The following is a 19319-nucleotide window of genomic DNA, read 5'->3' on the forward strand; positions in this document are numbered from 1 at the left end:
TGTTATCCTGAGTTGGTCATTTAATCTCTGGCCCAGGAAACTTCTTAGGACTATAAATTACAAAGCAAGTACCAATCTTCTTTGTGGAGAGAATTTTCTCAATGAAATAAATTCCTCTGGGTTAATGAGGACAGAGGTCCGGCCACAAATAAGTATACACTTTAGTTTGATTCTTATTACCTAACATTATTTTATATTAACAATGTCTCACTCAACTTAGCTAATTTGCTTAGTTCTTACCTCTATTGTTGCACATATGGGTTGTTTCCAATTTTTTATCATTACAAATGGCATTGTTATAAACATTTTTTAATGTGCCTGATTTCTTTTGAATATTTTTTGATAAGTGGAATTATGAGGTTGTAGGATATGGACAGTTTTGTGTATTTTAACAGAATTTAACAAGGTTAAGTTTCCTTTGTTTTTCTGGTTGAATTATTGTACTCTTTTTTTTCCTAGTTCTGCTTACTTCACTCAAAATTATCTCATATATTTTTTGCTGTGGTCCTTGGATTCTTCATATTGGTTGTTTCTAATGATAGAGTAGTAATTTATTACTTTGTACCATAATCTAATAAGTCATCCATTAATCAATGAACATATTCTTAGTTTCTAGTTGTTAATATTTTGATATATATTTGGTATCTTCTGTTCGATTTTTAACCATTTTGGCATAAGTGCTTAGCAAATGGATGCTTAGGTCAAAAGGTCATGCACAATTTAGTCATCTTTTAAAAAAATTAAAAGAAAATTTAAAATAACCTGACTTTTAGTTCTCGAATCATTGATTCTAAGGCAGAAGAGCAGTAAGGGCTAGACAAGTGGGGGTAAGGAGCTTGCCTAGTCACAAAGCCAGGAAGTATCTGAGGCCAGATTTGAATTCAGTTGCTCCAAATCTAATTTAATTTAAATTTAATTCAAAATTGCTTTCCATACTATTTGGACTAATTTACAATATTTGGGTACTTTCACTGGAAATCAGTATGTTGAGGAAAAGAAGACAGTACGAAATACTTAGATGGTTAGATTAGGACAATTGATTTCAACAAACATTTATTAAATGCTTACTCTGTGCAGGCATTGCATTAGGTGTTGGGGACACACATGCACCTACCTGATTCTTAATGAGTTTATAATATAATGGAGTAGGGAGACAATTAGCACAGATAATTAATAAAATAAAAATATATTTTTTAAAATTAAAAATAAATAAAAATAATAATATAAAAAATAATCTGAGGAAGAAATCGTTTCACCTGAGGTGTGGAGGCTTGTAATGGAAGAGGTGGCACCTAAATTAGACCTTGAAGAGCACAACAGATGGAGATGGAGGTAGGAAGCCCACTGCCTGTACAGGGAATGGTGTCAGCAAAGGCATGGAGAGGAGGGAAGGTGGGACCAGAATGGGGGAAAGAAAGTAGGTCAGCTTAGTTGGAATATAAAATGTAATGAAAGGCTGTACAAGTAGTTTGGAATCAGATTGTAGAGTGACTTGAGTGCTAGGATGAGTTTATATTTGATTTGGTGGTAAGTTAAAGAAGCCATGGAAGCTTCAAGTGTGCCATGATCAGAGTAGTGTGCTAGAAAGATTTGTTGTTGAGTTGTTTCAGTCACGTTTGACTCTTTGAACTCCATTTGGGATTTTCTTGGTAAAGACACTAGGGTAGTCTGCCCTTTTCTCCTTCAGCTCATTTTACAGATGAGGAAACTGAGGCAAGCAAGGTTAAGGGACTTACCCAGGTCACACAGCTAGAAAGTGTTGGAGGCTGGATTTTAACTGAGATCCTCCTGACTCCAAGCCTGGTGCTCTATCCACTTTGCCAACTAGCTGTGCCTATTAGGGCAGATCATTTGGAAGATCATCAGACCTGTGGTGCTAGACTAGAGGCAGGAGGAAAGTTAGGAGGCTATCACAATAACTGGTGATAATAGACAGGGGCATAAAAGTAAAGAGTAGTTTTAGTAGGAGCGGAAAAGAGAGTGCAGATTGCAAAGATAAAATTAACAGACTTGACAAATGACTGGATGGTATGAGAAGCACAGCCAGGGAAACTTGAAATTCCAAGGTTCCTAGCTTGGGCTGGACGATGGAGGAACCAACAGAAATAGAGAAATTAAGGGGAGGGCTGGATGTTGGAGTTCAGTTCTGAGCATGGTGAACTTAAAAGTGCCACCAAGATATCCAGAAAGAGACATCTAGCAAGGAGGTAGAAATATGGGACAAAAGTTTTGGGGAGACTGGAGCTGAAAACATAGCTTTGTGCTTCATTTGCAGAGGCGTTCATTAAAATCTAGGGAGTGGATGGCATTGCCCAGTACAGGAAGAGAAGGTATGTGGGCCAAGGACAGGCAATTAGGGGACATCTCTGTTAAAGATAACAGAAGATGCTAGCAAAAGAGATAGGATGGGTGGACAGAGAAATAAGAGAACATTTCAGTGTTAGGGAAGCGGAGGGAGATAAAGGTATCCATGAAGAGGGGAAGTCCAAACGAGGCAAAAAGGATCAATTAGGAAAGAAACCACTGAGCTTAGTAAACAAGGCTGTCCTTAGTGACCCTGGAGAGAGTCATGTTAATAAGGCAGGGGATACAGAAAACAGATTGCAAGGGGTTGAGTGAATGGAGACAGCAAGTGTAAATTCTTCTCTAGATTTTTGGCAATGAAGGAGAAGGAGAATGATTGGGTTGATGATGTGAGTAGCAGGGGCAAGAGAGATCTGAGAACACTTTAGGACTGTGAGGAAACAGCAGAGGATCCAATGCCTAAAAGAGGTGGAAGATACTTTGATTTACTTCAAAACTTCTGGGCATGATGAAAGGGTCTGCCTTTCATCTGTGCTTCACCCCATTAGAGCTGACAAGCCTCAACTAGAGATGAGAATAGTACAAAGATAGCAAAATTTTAAAATGAAAAACAGTGTTCTTTTGTCTCTTATTGATGGTTTTAATCATTTCTACATCATTATCACTTCTTGGTATTCCCATACAACCCTCCCTTGTAAAAAAACAGTTAAGCAAGCCGTTCCCCATCCCATGAGGCTTGTGACATTGACCATCAGATGACGGCATAGAAAGATATGCAACTTTCCACACCTTTAGTCCATCATCTCTCTACCAAGAGGATCCCATCATCAGATTTCAAAAATCAATGAATCATTATCGTAATCTGAAGGCTTCTAATATTATTTTCCTTTGCATTATAGTCGTCATTGTGTATATCATTCTCTTGCTTATGTGACTAAATATCTTCTTTAGATTCTCCTAATCTGTGATGGAAAGAATTCTGATGCATCCTCTCTTTATGCTAGTCACAGGATCACAGATGTCGAGCTAGAAGGCACCTCGGGGGCTATCTGTGAACCTTTAAGGCAAATATAAAAAGAAAGGTTGTTAATGAAGAATAATTATTCGGGTACCCTATTGAGTAGGAACCACAAAATCAGTGACTTTGAAAAAGTCTTGTGTTTCAGTGACAAAGCCTTATATTTTTTAATTCTCCCCCCCCACATCACCAACACACACACACACACACACACACACACACACACACACACACACACACACACACACACACACACACACAGAGGATCCTTCCTTGTAACAAGGGCAAACATTTAAGCAAGATGGCTTGATACAGTAATAGGATCTGACAATGCCTACTACATTCTGCATTTGTGTTCTCCAGCTCTTGATTGAGGCAAAGACTATTTCATCATTAGCTCTCTTGGGCCAAAGTTGCTCATAATAATTAATCAAAGTTCCAATTTTCTTCTAAGTCAAGTTACTTTGGCTTTAGACCCCATAATAGGATGCTTTTTTCTCAAAGAATTTAGCAACTCTTCTTTTAAATTGCATAATGGATTCAGAGACACTACAGAATATTTTGTGCAACTGTCATTAACAAGAATAGGGACCACAGTTTTAAGAGGGAACAACTGATTAAACAATGGAAATGTTTAATGGGTTGCAGTCCAATCCGTAGTCTGCCAGCAATAGTTTTACAGACTCAGATTTATCATCGTAAAGGAGGTAACAGACCCAAAGGCTGGGCTGAATATTCATGAATATTTTAGGAAGCAAAGGGATAAATTTAGCACACAGTGACTGCAACAATCATGAGTGAGAATTACTTATTTTTTAAAAATTCATTCTTTCCATCTTAGAATTAATATTGTGTATTGATTCCAAGGCAGAAGAATAGTAAGGGCTAGGGAATAGAGGTGAAGTGACTTACTCTGTCACACTGTTAGTGTTTAAGGCAAGATTTGAACCCAGGATCTTCCAGCCCTAGGCCTGGCTCTCAAACCCCAGAGCCACTTAGCTGTTGCTGAATTATAAATTTTTTTTTAAACCCTCATCTTCCGTCTTAGAATCAATACTGTGTATTGGTTCTAAGGCAGAAGAATGGTAAGGGCTAGGCAATGGGGGTCAAGTGACTTGCCCAGGGTCATACAGCTAGGAAGTGGCTGAGGCCAGATTTGAATCTAGGACCTCCCATCTCTAGGCCTGGCTCTCAACCCACTGAGCTACCCAGCTGCCCCCCTGAATCAACTTTTTAATGTGACATCTGAACTCTGAAATACCCTATGCTGAGTCCAGATGAAAGTAGGTTTTGTTTTTTATTTTGGTGCTTATGAGCCTCCCAATATATTACAGGTATATGTGATGGCAAAGCTCTGTCCTGTCGTGTTTTTTGCTTTTTAAACCCCTCACGCCTCAAAATGTCATTAAGTTTTCATCTAGGTCTATATAATTTTGCTTGTATTTTTATGGCACTGTGGTCTACAAAATACCTCTGATTTTTACATTTCCTTATAATTTTTCTGTACCCTATCACACTGTCATTCAGTCACTCAACACACATTTTATTAGGTGTGTTTTTGTGTGCCTGGCCCTGGAAGATGTAAGGATTAAGAAGGTAGATGGGACCAGAGAGAGAATTTAAACAATAGCTAAAGCAATTCTATAATCATTTCTTTCCCCCAATTCCCTGGGTGAATGGCATCTCCTCTAGAATAAATTTTAAAAACAAATTAAGACTCTCTCCTATTCCAGGATTCTGGCCTGGAACAGGGAAAGCTGGCAAGAGTTCCCTAATATTTCCAAAATTGGGGGCTTCACCAATGAATTACTGTTTGTATTACATTGTAGAGGTGATAAAGGGGTGATCTGTATCATCTGTGGTATAATGTTTGTCATTCCCCTTCTCCTTTGCCTGTTAAAACTTTGTTTTTAAACCATCCTTTGGGTGGCAGGGAGGGAAAAACACTTGGAAGGCAGTTAGGTGAAAAAGCTTTCTCAATGCAGCATTTGTTGCCAGCCTCTTGGGAGAGGCCAGGAAAGAGGAGGCACAACTGCCCTCAGATGGCCTCTTGTCCTCAGCCAGCACTTGTCAGGAGATCAGGGCAACTGAACAGGGCAAAAGCTGATCAGGGCACTTGCACTGCCTTTATGATTTCTTTGGGCTATATAACAGTTAAAATTTAGGGGAGACTGAGGCAGGTAGAAATTAGTTTCTCTCTGCAAGGAGTATTATAATTTTTAGAGGTTTATTGAAGATTAAGGATTAAAGAAAATACAGGATAAGAGACACGTGTCCAGGCCATAGAGAGGCCTAGACACAACCTCACCTACATTATGAAAAAAAGCCACACCTGCCCCAAAACAGAAGTCCCAGCCTCTCAAAAGCCTTTGAATCAGTTTAAATACCTTCTCGATCTCGGCCCAGGTGAGATTACAAGGCATTCTGGGGAAGTGGAGCAAAGGCTTGTGGGGATTGTAGTCCTGTATTCGAGTCTATTTTTTATAGCTATTATGCAGAAAGCACTTTTATAAAGTGTGAAGCATAATGTTAATATGAATTATGAGAGGAAACCAAGCAACAAATTAATAGGAATAGTCACTAGAGGCACTTGGTGGGACAGCAGAGGGAGTATAGGACTTGAGTTAGGAAGACCTGAGATCAAATCCTGCCTCAGACATGTTCTGGCTGGGTGACCCTGAGCAAATCGCTTAAACTTCTCAATCTCAGTTTTCATTTGTAACATGGGGACCATAAGAATACTTACAGGAAATAAGAACCTGCTATGTGTAAGGCACTTTACAAATATTATGCCACTTAATCCTCACCTTCAACCCATGGAGATGGGTGCTACTGTGGTCCCCATTTTACAGCTAAGGAAACTGAGGCAGACTGAGGTTAAGTGGCGGTGGGTGACATAGTAGATAGTGCCAGGCCTGTAGTCAGAAAGACTCCTCTTCCTTAGTTCAAATCTGGTCTCACACACTTATTAGCTCGGTGACCCTTGGTAAATCACTTAATCTTGTTTGCCTCAGTTTCCTTATCTGTCAAATAAGCTGGAGAAGAAAATGGCAAACTCCTCAAGTAGTTTTGCCAAGAAAATTCCAAATGGTGTCAAGGAGAGTCAGACATGACTGAAACAAGTGAATAATATCATTAAGATAACTAAGACATGAGGATTGATGAGGTTCTCTCTGAATGAAAAAAAAATCATCAACTGTTCAATAAGAATTTATTATGTGCCTAAGTGAAAATTACAAATATAAAAGTGAGGCAGTCCTTGATTTCAGGTAGCTTCCATCCTACTGGTAGAGGAGCAAACACATTCCCAGACAAATAAACACAGGATACATATGTAATGAATTTAGGGGTGCACCAGTAATTTGGGGAATCAGTAAAAGACTCAAAGGAGAGAGTATCCAAATGGAGAGGCATCAAGAGTGTAAAATTCTATAGAGAGGTCTTAGAAGGGTCAAGAGTGAAAAAAGGCTAATAGTTTTAGCAAAAAAGAGATCATTGGTGACTTGGAGAGAGAACATTAGAATGCAAGACCCTTGAGGGGAGAGCCCAGACTTTTTCAGCTAACTTCAAGAGCAGTTGGTCTTTGAGGTGTCCATGAATATCATGCCTCTTCCAGGATAAGCTCATTACCTGAAATCTCTTCCTTTGGAAGACTGACTCAGCTCAAATACTCAGCACTAACTCAGCACTCTCAGGGGCCTCTCCTTGGAGAGTGGAGGAAAGAACTCCTTCCAAGATTTTCCCAGCTAACCATGTCTACTTCACAAACATCATGTCCCCCCTTCACTGGGGACCCTCTGGCATCTCCTCCTTCCACCTTTTAAATTTCCATTTGTGGTCAGGCTTCCTCCATGAGATAGCAAGCTCCTTGAAGGCAGGAACAGTCTTTCTTTTTACTCATTTGCATCCTCAGCATTTAAGCACAGACTCTTAATGTTAATTGACTAGTGACTATTTTGTTTTTGCAATCAGCACCCAGCATATTTTTTAAAATTTCTGTCCAGATTTATGATTTCATCAATGTAAGAACTTTCCCCAATGAAGATGCCAATCTACTATTGATAAGCAAATGTTCTGCAAGAGTTCCTGGGGGGGCAGTGTGATGGATCACAGTGCCAGCATGGTAGGACTTGAATTCAAGAACAACTCTCTAAGCTGCCTTTTACTCAGTAATTAATCAGTTAGACATGGCAGGTGCTTTATAAATGGTTTATTGAGATAAATCACTGAATGCCCTTAAAGGAGGGGTTTTTAACCTGTTTTGTGTCAGGAGGAGCAGCCCAGTGCAGCTTATGAGTACACTTTCTGGAAGAAAGCTTTTAAAGACATAAAATAAAATGGAAAGGATTATAATGGAAATGGAAAGGAAATAAATGATATTGGAATACAGTTATGTTATTATGTATTATAAAAACAAGTTCATGGACTCCAGGTTAAGAACCCTTGAGCTGTAGGGCAATTTCCCCAGCCATGCACCATCCCTAAGCCTTATTGTACTTTCATGACCCAAATTGCTTAACCCTGCTTAACAAAAAAAGGTTACAAAACCATGCTGAGGTCATACAGAGGTACTGGGTCTCTCTCCTTTCTCCCTAACCCATTTAATAGGACCGTACTTACATTTGTGCTTTACTTGTTCTTCTATCAGGTCATTATAGACTTGTGAAAAAAGGTCTTCCTCAGATTTTGTCCCATCTAAATACACTAAGGGAAAAGAAAAACGAGACACCAATTTACTGAACTCCTCAAGATTATGAGGAAGCTTATTTTAGGCAGTTATTTAAGACAACAAAAAAGACGCTGAATAATTCTGTATTTCAGTGAGCCAGGGTTTCCACAGATACAGATAGAAATCTCATCAATGCCTCTGTGGATGGTTTTTGAGAGGTGCTAAGGCCAGAATTCACCAGCTGGTGGCCAGCCCCCTGGTGGTGAGCCTGTCCAGCTTGGTGCAACTGGGCATAGAACCTGTTGCTGAGGCTGTACTTGGGGCATTTCCAGTTTGGTCATATCAGCTTTACACTCAGTTGTCAGAGCCTTTGTGGACCCAGGGTGATCTCTATATAATCCATTGGTGCACAAGAGTGGGACCTTAGTGGATAAACTTATTATTATTCTTAATAATAGAAACAATAACTTTCTGGTACATACATTATTCTCATTTGATGAAACTGACAACTCTTCTCAGTGCTAATGTGTTTAAATAACGAACACATGATTATGGCCATAAAAAAAATCTATTTTAAATTGGTCAAGTCATTCAAGCAGATCCACAGCCAAGCTGACACAGCTGGTCATAAATCTCAGCTCACTGTCATAGGAGATGGAGAAAATCAGTTCAAAGATTTTTCTTGCCAGGATAATACATATTTTTTAAAGGTTGTTTTTTTTTTTTGAGGCAGGCATGTTCATCATTAACATGAATTTCATATGAATTTATACTTTATGGCTGATAAATATGCTAAGGGAATTATGTAAATCTTATTTCTTTGTTCTTTTTCTTGGACTTGAATAAGAGAGATTGCTGTAATAATCTTTATGGTTAGATCAATGAAATTGGAATCTGGGACATAAAGAAGTCATGAGAAGTCATGAATCTCTTTCTGTATTTATTTAACATTACAAAATATGTAGGGATCTTCTTTTCCTACATACTTTAGTCAAATTTGTTTCAATGTACCTTGCAAAATCAAATATTGTTAAGGGAATAACAGGAAAGCGAAGCATAAATAAAACAAAGCAAACGTGGCTTGTGCCATGATTTCTACCTTTTCTGCACCCCCAAATCTGGACATGAGCCCTTATTCAATCTGATTTACTTGCCTGATGTCTGAGCATAAAAACTTAAAAAAAAGGAGTGGTGATGGTGGAATGAGAGGAAATAGAAACGGACCTAACCAAGTACTCTCATTTGGGGGCAATCTTCATGGTTCCACAGGCTGAATAATTGAACAACAACAAAAAAAAAATTGTCCCCTTTTTGTGAACTTAATTAAAAAAAATCCAAATGCTCCTATGACTCATAGTACAATTATCTAAAATACTCAACCAAAGTAGAATTGGACATAGGGGAGGGTGTGAAGATGAAGGACTGGAAAATAGGTGAGAAATGAAAAAAATTGTGAAAGGCAGGAAAGAGGGAGAGGAAAAGGTAGATGGAGGGGTGATAGAAAGATTATTTTAAGAATATATTCAAGAAAAATGTTTTCCCTGTATAATTCTTCTCTGTAGACTTTTTTTTCCTCCTCTACCCCTCTTTCCCCACTTTAAAAGAGCAATAGAGGATGCCAACAGAAGCTTCTCAGGAGAAAATACTTTGTGTTTTTGCTAGGGCGAATAGAGTAAAATGAAAAGTTGCTGCCCTGCCACTTGGGGATGGGGAAAGAGAAAGGGAACATTCATTCCCCTATGTCTGTTCAGCTGCCTCTCTTCTCACCTATTCACAAAACTCTTTGTTGTATGATAGTTCAAGATTCACAAAACATTTTTCTCATAGCAACACCATAAAGTAGGTAGATAGTAAAGAAAAAAATTTTAAAATTTAAAAATAATGTTTATATATTTTTAATAGATTTCACAGATTAAGAAACTGAGGACCAGTGAAATTAAATGATTTATACAGTAGTATCACACAGGTAGTAAGTAGCAGACCTCAACTGACCTACATCCTTTAATCTTCAAATTTCAAAAAACTCTTTCTACTCACTGTCTTCTGCTTCCTGAATTGGGTATCTAGGGTTGCCCTAATGTTGACTGGCTTTTGGCAAGAGTTAGAAGACTGGGAACAGAGACAAAAATAGCCAACACCCTAGAGACAAGGTGATGAAGCCTAAAGGGCAATACTATTTTGGCCAGGAAGTATAATCATTGGAAAGTTGTCCAGTAGAATCACCTTTAAATAGAAAATTCCTAAATTTCATCCTCTTATTTAAGGAAAAATGATTTTGGAAAATACTTTGACTAAAGAGAAAATCACATACCTATATTCCACGTGATATCTTCTATTTCTTTTCTGTGTTTTAGATACATTGGCCACACATAACTGTCAAAGTATCCTGGAGGATCTGGTGGTTCATAGACCCTGGTACTATTAAAAAAACATGGTAGGTTTTTTTATAGCTATAGCTATAGCTATATATATGTATATTCATATATGCATGCAAAGGCAAATATTCACTTGTGCCAATTGTAAGGCCAGCTCTCCATTTGCTATATTATGCTGACTCTTGTTCTTTTTTTCTCCACTATGTAAAATTAATGATTAACAGTAGTATATATTTTTGGAAGATATAATTAAAATAATGTTTGAAGATATAAAAACAGCAAAATATGCCTTAATCAAATGACTTTAATTGACATTACTTATTATAGTATATAATATTTATCTCAGATATAAATTTTTCCATGTCTTCTGCAAGAAACCCATCAGAGAGTCTAGGGATTAATCAATCAACTACTCAATAAAGCATTAATGAAGTGCCTCCTATGTGCCAGGAAGCCACTGTGGAAGGAGAGGATGGACAAGGTAGACTCTTGTCATTGGGCAGCTGGAAAATAGCTACATTTCCAGTTAGATCAAATGACGAATCCATGAAGTCACACATTAACATTTGTACTATTCAAAGTTACAATTATTAAAAATATAGTAATTGAATCCAGCTCAGTGGGAATTTGAATAATGTGACCACTTCATGGGATTCATTATTTGCACTAATGGGAATCTAGTCCAACAGGGCAGGCAACAATGGTAGAGGATAAGGACTTAGTAAGGAGGGAAAAAGAGAGAAATCCATTTCTAGGTTAACTGAGTATCACCAAGGTCAGAGCTAGATGATGCGATTAGACTATGTGACCTCAAAGACCTTTTCCAGTCAGGGGTGTGCTGATGCCAGCTCCAACTGACAGAATTTATAGTTTGGAAATCAGCAAATGCTGGATTCAAAATCAGCAAAATCAGGATTTTGTTTATTTTGTTTTGGGATCCTCTAGACTTAAGAAAGTGATGGGAAAATCTTAATAAACCAGATTAAACTTAAAAATATGTTGTGCATATATTTTTACTGGAGAGCCAGTAGTTATCAACATATTTACTTTCCCAGCTTTGACATTCTATGAAGTTTAGATCTATAGCCTATAGAATAAGAAAAAAAAAAGCTAAAGAATAATAGGTGTTTTTGTCAATCTTCTCCCTCCCTCCCTCCCTCTCTCTCTCTCTCTCTCTCTCTCTCTCTCTCTCTCTCTCTCTCTCTCTCTCTCTCTCTCTCTCTCTCTCTCTCTCCCTCTCTCTCTCTCTCTCCCTCTCTCTCCCTCTCTCTCTCTCTCTCTCTCTTCACCCCCTACCCCCCCAAGGTAGAAGAGCAGTAAGGACTAGTTAATTAATTGATGTCAAGTGCCTTACCAGAGCCACATAGCTAGGAAGTATCTGAGGCTACGCTGGCACCCAACACCTCCTGTCTCCAGGTTTGGTTCTCTATCCACTGACCCACCTAGCTGCCCCTCCATCTTTCCTTAATCAATTGCAAGGGACACTGAATGAACATTGTTTTAAACTCATTCCTATGAATGAATGGCCAGTAAAAATCAAACCAAACCAAAAGTTCTTTAGAGCCAAGAACTAAGACCTCTCCTGACAAATAGACAACCGAAGATGTCTGAAAAGTACTAATTCATGATTATTTTTACACACACACACAGAACTGATACAGATGACAATACAAAAAAGGCAATTTAAAATCTTACCTTCTTCTTCGCTTGCACTCTTCATATGGAATGGTCAGGAAATAGCTTCTATTCCATAAAGTATCAAGAGGCCTAAGATGAGAACACAGTTAGTTCTTGAATTTTCCTTGTCTATTCAGAATCAATGATGGGATGGTATGCTTACTTATAATTATAGAGAAGGAAACCCTCGATGATTAAAATAGGGACTTCCTCAGCACTTTCCAGGGCATCTGATTCTAGGGAATTTCTTGGGTTTTTCATCCAGGAGTAGACAGCAGACATCAATGTTTCCATATTAAGAGCTTCAAGTTCTAAAACACCAAATATAAAAGAGCAGCGATGAAGATGCCTACAAGAAGATGTTTTGAATATTTCTGGAGATTTGTAAATGCCACAGAAATACCAGCACTGTATTTGCCCTTCAAAAAATGAACGTCAGATATTTTAAGCACCACATTTGGAATTCAAGCATCTTTTGTGAGTGGATTTTGTGTGTTTGTAATTTTATAAAGGATCTACTCATATGAAAGTGGAATTTAAATATATAGCATTTTGACAGAAAAAAAAAAACTTTAGAGCAATAGTACTATGTAGATTTTGAACAATACCAGTAAAACTTCAACCACTGGATAAACCAGTGTGTGTTATTGTTCAAGAATTAGACAAAGGAGGCTCTGTTGTATAAAGCAAACTAAAAATGAAGTGAAGGAGAGGGGAAGAGAAAGGAAAATAATATTTTTTTCCAGTTTGTATTCTAGGATAATTATTCACAATATTAGTGAGAATCTTGGAAATATATGCACTTAATTTGTTTTCTTAAAAAGTAAGAAAAAACTATGCTTTAAGAAATTTCAATGTCAACTACTCTTCTAGTTTTGTTTAAAAAAAGTCACAGGTGAGATTTGAACCCAGATCTTCTAACACTAAATCCTATATTCTTTTCTCTTTACCATGCTACCTCCCATGACATCTGAGGTCTCTTTACCTGGGATTGTTGCATTTATAATGGGTAAAAGGCTCTCTGTGTTGGCTGTTTTTTGTAAACTAACTTATATTGATGTCTTTTTTTTTAATCATTATAATTTCCCCCATTGTCCTTCCCCTCCCAACTATCTCCATTCCACCTTTTGCTTTTTTGAGTATAAAGCAGTCCAGGATACACTTCAGTTCAGGAGTCATTGGAGCCAGCTTTCAGAACTGGGAGAACAGATCCATGACAGACCCCATATCGGGACCAAATTGATGCAAGTGGCTATATCTTTATCATAGAAGAGGAAACTGAGACTGAAAAAGGTTAAGAGCCTTGTTCAGGGTCACACAGAAAAGAAGTATCAGAGGAGGGATTTGAACCCAGGTCTTCCTGACTCCAGGTCTAACACTTGAACAACTATATCAGAGCAGTAAGCCAGAGAGGAGTACCTTGGGGGAGAGAAAGAACTGGGAGGACTGTATGGGTCATAAGAACACAAACATAGTATAAAATTCTGACTCTTAAGGGCATCAATAATTTCATCCCATACATTATGAATTTCTTTTTTGCAAGATTTAACACAGTCACACAATTGGGTTCACCCCTAATATTCTACTAAGCTCTTAAATGGACCCCAGAAAAGGGACAGGGGGAAAGAGGGGGAAATGCCTTGGTTTCAGCTAAAGAAGTAACCATAAAAAATTAATAAATATTTTTGTTTCTCTTAGTGGACTATATAATCGAAGGAAATGATGAGAAAACAACTTTTATTCCAACTTCACCTACACATCTAGTGTACTAAACTTGTAGTCAAGAAGACCTAAGTTCAAATCCTGCCTCACATACTTATTAGCTCTTTGACTGTTACTGAACACTCTGGTTCTGTTTGCCTCAGTTTCCTTATCTGAAAAATGAGCTGGAGAAGAAAATGGTAAACCACTCTAGGGTCTTTGCTAAGAAAACCCCAAATGGAGTCACGAAGAGTTGGACACTCCTGAAACAAGTGGACAACAACAACAAAAAGGGGTAATAATAGCACTGACCTAACAAGGTTGTTTTGAGGATCAAATGAAATAAAATAAAGTATGAAAATGCTTTGAAAACTTTGAAGTGGCAAGTAAATGATAGCTATTACTACTGTCACTTGAAAAAAGCTCACTAGTTATTTAAGAGTTTGCTAGTAATCTGTGGTCTACTGTGCGTGATACAGACTATAAATACATATTTAAATAAATATATTTATTTATATAATATGTAAATATATATTTATATGTACAGGTTAGAAATATATTTATTTATATAATACATAAATACAAAAAATAAATATATACATACACCCCTTTATAATGACAAGATATTCTGTTAACATATTCTAAGGCTTATGATCTCTACAAAAAGGTTCTCTGTTATAGTAAAAATTCTTTACCTTCGGAATAATGTCAACTTCTGTAAGAATGTGAACTGTGTCTCTACGATCTATGGACAATCCTTTGTGGGCAGCAGAGGGAACCAGAAAAGAGTAATGTTGCCCGAGGAAAGGAGAATTAGGGAAGGATATAGCAGGAAGGTAGAGTGTTCTGCCCCCCGCCAGGTCTCCAGGGGGCCAAATATGATATGACAATCCCCTTTCCAGCAACTTTAGGAAAGAGGAACTAAAAAATTCAGTCCTGCCAAAATGAAGGCTAATTTGGCATTAGACAGAACATTGATAATTTCACAACTGCTTTCAAAACTCAAATTTTACATGCAAAACTGGGGAAAAGATTTAATTAATGAAAACTGTTCCGCATGCTTAGGTGTGTTCTGATTTAAAAGACAGATTTGAACAAATTTTAAAATTTGTTCTCTGTTAATTAAAAAAAAAAGAGAGAAATGAACACTAGTACATAACATTTGTAAGTGATGCTCCTTACCATCATACTGTAGAAAGCCATTCTCATCAATCCCTATTTCAGACTCTGGCTGGAACAAAATGAATGTGAATATCAATAGAAATATTAAGGGTGGCAGAAATGATAAAAATTTTAAAATAAGTGTCCTCATTAGTGGCGATACCATTAAACACGCAATGGCCCGATGAATGAAAGAAATCCTCCAAACCCCAAGCAGAGAAATGACTAACTCGTAGTGCCCCCTAGTGGAGGATGAGCTAACTGACCCGGAGCTCCCTTCCCACCAGGTCCAACATTTAGCAACTGCTCTACCAATCCAGTACTTTCCTGAACATGCCCGCGGACCTCCCAATAAAGTAGTTTCAAAGATACCTTAAAATAATCATCCTGGAAGATGACGCTGCAGTTTGGGAGCTGTTTTTGGAGTTTTTTGGCCAGAGTTGTCTTCCCACCATTTGTCACACTGAACCAGAAAAAAAAATTAAGGAAAGAAAAGTTCATTTTATATCAACGGTATCAGTAACAGACATTTTTGGAGCACTTTCCAAACACAACCTCATCTGAACCGCCTCAGGTCAGCACTGCAGGTATTATCCTCCTGTGACAAACGAGGAAACTGAGGACAAGAGCAGTTCAATGCATTGCACGTGTTCACACTGCAGGATTTGACCACCGGCCTTTAAGTCTGGTGCTCTTACCTTTGTACCACACCGGCCTTTAAAATGACTCATATCAAAGCAAGCAATGACAAATGAATTTATTCAAAACAACGGCTGCTATCTAAGAACATGCAATAGGGGTCCTCAGAGCCTGATGCTATTAAAAAAAAAAGACATATCAAAAGAAGCAAATGGCCACTTATGGTGGACATGGCAAAAAAATCTGCCTGTGGGTTAAGTTTTAAGCAATAGGTCTACTTATTTAGCTTGGAAGAAATAAACTAAGGCTATATGTAACATAGCCTGGTACAGGGTATCTCTAGGGTGGTCTGAGGGCAACTAGGTGTCACGGTGTTGGGAAAATCTGGGTTTAAATCTAGCTTTGGACACTTACTGGCTGTGAGACTCTGGGCAAGTCACTTTACCTTGTTTGCCTCAGTCTCCTCCTCTGTAAAATGAGCTGGAGAAGGACATGGCAAACCACTGCAAGATCTTGGCCAAGAAAACCCCAAATGGGATCATGAAGGGTTGAAGACAACTAAACAATGTCACTTAAGTCCTATTTTCTGGTGACCATACCCTTTTCCTGTTCTCAGACTCAACTCAAATCCCACCTTTTGCAAGAGTCCTAATAACTATACAATTTACTATAAGAAAAAGAAGATGAATGGAATTTTTGAAATAAATTGAATGTACAACAGAGAGAGAACAAAGAAGCTACTCAAAACAACCGACCTAATGGTATATTTTCTGTGAAGCTCTTATTAAATGAATCCTTCTTGAAACCATGTTAAGCCATAGTTTTTGTGGGATGTATAGAAAAGATTTCACTCCAGATTCAGCCTCAAAGAGTTTACAATCTAGAAGGGTAGCTAAAACATGTAGAGAAATAACTGTAATACAATGTAGTCTGTGATGGGCAATAAGAGAGGCACAAATGATTTATAAATAAAGAGAATTTCTGGTTGGGGACGATCCAAGGGAAATTCTACTGATACCTTCCTCCCAGATTCAATTCTCTGACTTGACTTGGGAGGTCCAGAACCCCCAACCCATCCTCTCAGGAAAAGGGCTTGGAGGCCTTAACCTATGGTCTTTCTTCTTTCTAGCTGATGGGAGTCCACTCATCTGGACTTAGGAGTGCTTGAATTCAAATCCTGCCTTGACACTGCCTAGCTATGTGACCCCGAGTTAGTCACTAACACTTTTTTTTCAGCCTTAGTTTTCTCATCTGTAAAAATGGGGATAATAAATAGCACCTACTTCACAAGGTTGTTGTGAGGATCAAACGGGGTAACATATAAAGGCTCTGAAAACCTTCAAAATAATGTTATTGTTGTTGTCATCTGAGAAAACAGTGCTTTCAACTCTCTGTCCCCCAAAAGGAACCAGGTAGGCAAGACCCACTGCTGCTGAGGACACCTCTGTCCCTGAAACCAGTGCCCCAGCACCACTCAAGGACCATGGTGTTGAGAGACAATGGAATGAAGACAATCCTTCTTAGACTCTGGTTTCCTTCAAGACTCAGCTCAAGCATCACTTATTATTTTTTTTAACTCTGACTTTCTGTCTTAGATCAATACTGTGTATTGGTTCCAAGGTAGAAGAGTGGTAAGGGCTAGGCAATGGGGGTCAAGTGACTTTCCCAGGGTCACACAGCTGGGAAGTGTCTGAGGTCAGATTTGAACCTAGAACTTCCTGTCTCCAGGCCTGACTCTCAATCCACTGAGCCAACTAACATCCAGCATCACTTTTTGCAGGAAGCCTTTCCTGGGCTCCTCAGCTCTAGAGCCTTTCTCAAACCTTCTCTCCAGTCTGCATGCATCTTCTACATCCATATTTCCATGTTGCCTTTCCATTACAATGCCAGTGACCCCCAATTTCTGAGCTTATCTCTGCCAAGGTAAAAGCTCTTCCCTGGCTACTCTCATCCCTAAATCTTGTGGCCCCATTCCCATAGATGGTCCTCTGCCTCTGAGCTTCCCTTTGTCACATCCCCTCCATCTTTAAACTCTTCTACATTTTATATCCCTTCCCCTCATACGCTTCATCTTCTTGTGCTCACAGAAACCTGTGCTTCTTTGGGCAATGCCTCATGCCTGGGTACTCTCTTCAGGCTTGGATTATTTCTGTTGTTCAATCATGTCCAACTTTTTGTGGCCCTTCTATTCTCCGTTGTCTTGTGAAGTCTACCCAAGTTCATGTTTTGTTGTTTCTGTGAAACTAACTATGTCAACCTTGGCTGCCATTTTCTCCTTTTGCCTTCAATCTTTCCCAACACCAGGGTCTTTTCCAATGACTCCTGACTTCTTATCATGTGGCCAAAGTATTTAAGCTTTGGCTTTGCTATTTGATCTTTCAGTGAACAGTCTGAATGATTTTGTTTTAATTATGGTCTGATTTGATCTCCTTGATGTCCGAGGGACTCTCAAAAATCTTCTCCAGCTCCAAAATTTGCAAGTGTTGATTCTGTAGCACTCAACTCTCACAGTCATACCTTGCTACTGGGAAAACCACAGCTATACCTATATGGGCCTTTGTCAACAAGGAGATATTTCTGGTTTTTTTTGTATGCTGTCCAGATGGGTTTCCTTATAAGATGCAAGTGACTTTTAATTTCATGGCTGTAGTCTCCATCTGCAGCAATCTCTGAGCCCAAGAATATAAAATCTGGCACTGCTTTCATTTCTTTTCCTTGAATTTACTGGAAGTGATGGGACAGTTGCTGAGACCTTAGTTTTTTGAAGTTCTGTCTCAAGCCAGCTTTTACACTTTCCTCTTGGCTAATCCTCTCATTTCCCCTGGAACACTGGCCACAAAAGGAGGTATTAGAATATTCTTTGCTCATCAATGAATCTTTTCTCTGCCACCATCACTCAACACTCTCTTCCTTTGAAGTTCATTTCATTTGTCTCTATTGCTCTTTCATATCCTAGTTCATATCAAATACTGGTCCCTTGGTCATTTTAGCTTCTTTCACCAGCATTTTAGTACCTGGCTCAGGCTTCCCCTTCCCCTAAACTCCTGGTCTCATAAATATTCAACTTAATGTCACCTTGAATATTCTAGCCTCCAAATCCTCAACTTCCTCGATTCCCATGACTTCCATCTTTACTCTTCTCTAATTGCTACATAGAAAGGTCACTTATTAACTTTTGCCAAAATTCCAAACTATGCTACCTCCACAACCATGAACTTTAAAATTTTCTATATTCACTTGGACCATCACCAATCATCTGGATTTTTGTTTTGCTATTGGACTTGGATGACTCTAGAAGAAAGAGTGAGGTGATGACTTTGTGCAACTCTGCCTCACTTAAATCCAATTCATGAGTAAGTCAAGACATCATCCTCTGATATCATTAGTCCTCTTCAAAAATCAAGGATGGACAATAAAAACACCTGATACACACGGAATATAACTTAAAATAACCTATGTCGAAAATACTAATAAGCAGAGGAATAAAAGGATCTATTCCTAAAATTTTTTTTCTATATTCATATATATTCATAACCCTCAATTTTTTTCCGCTTTATTCCTAAATCAAGTCTTTGTCTTCACTTTGAGTTCCAATTGTTCTTTCCCTAAATATTTTCTCAGTCCATCATCCCTACTTTTATGTCTTTTTTTTGTACTTCCATTGTTTTGTTTTGTTTTGTTAACCAGGGGTCACTTCCTGTTCTGAACTATTATACTCTACTGGAAAAAATCATGCAACTTTATTAATTATGTCCATAGATTCATATTAACCAAT

The 19319-nt window shown here is 38.3% G+C and overlaps 1 protein-coding gene across 4 annotated transcripts in view; it reads right to left on the minus strand.

The window, feature by feature from the left end:
- Nucleotides 1-2923: 2923 nt before the first annotated feature.
- The window catches only part of NMRK1 (nicotinamide riboside kinase 1), a 34819-nt gene continuing 18423 nt past the window's right edge, over nucleotides 2924-19319 (minus strand). For 3 of the 4 annotated variants that reach the window (XM_007498537.3, XM_056806333.1, XM_056806334.1), the window contains exons 3-9: nucleotides 15278-15368; nucleotides 14927-14975; nucleotides 12207-12354; nucleotides 12062-12133; nucleotides 10303-10409; nucleotides 7943-8026; nucleotides 2924-3361 (exon numbers count right to left, since the gene is read on the minus strand). In XM_007498537.3, the coding sequence (XP_007498599.1) occupies nucleotides 3309-3361; nucleotides 7943-8026; nucleotides 10303-10409; nucleotides 12062-12133; nucleotides 12207-12354; nucleotides 14927-14975; nucleotides 15278-15368 (604 nt within the window). In that variant the 3' untranslated portion in view covers nucleotides 2924-3308. The remainder of the gene's footprint in view (nucleotides 3362-7942; nucleotides 8027-10302; nucleotides 10410-12061; nucleotides 12134-12206; nucleotides 12355-14926; nucleotides 14976-15277; nucleotides 15369-19319) is intronic. The other variant, XM_056806335.1, reaches the window with a different exon arrangement.

The sequence above is a fragment of the Monodelphis domestica genome, chromosome 7 (assembly GCF_027887165.1).
Source record: "Monodelphis domestica isolate mMonDom1 chromosome 7, mMonDom1.pri, whole genome shotgun sequence".
In the NCBI taxonomy this organism is placed as follows: domain Eukaryota; kingdom Metazoa; phylum Chordata; class Mammalia; order Didelphimorphia; family Didelphidae; genus Monodelphis; species Monodelphis domestica.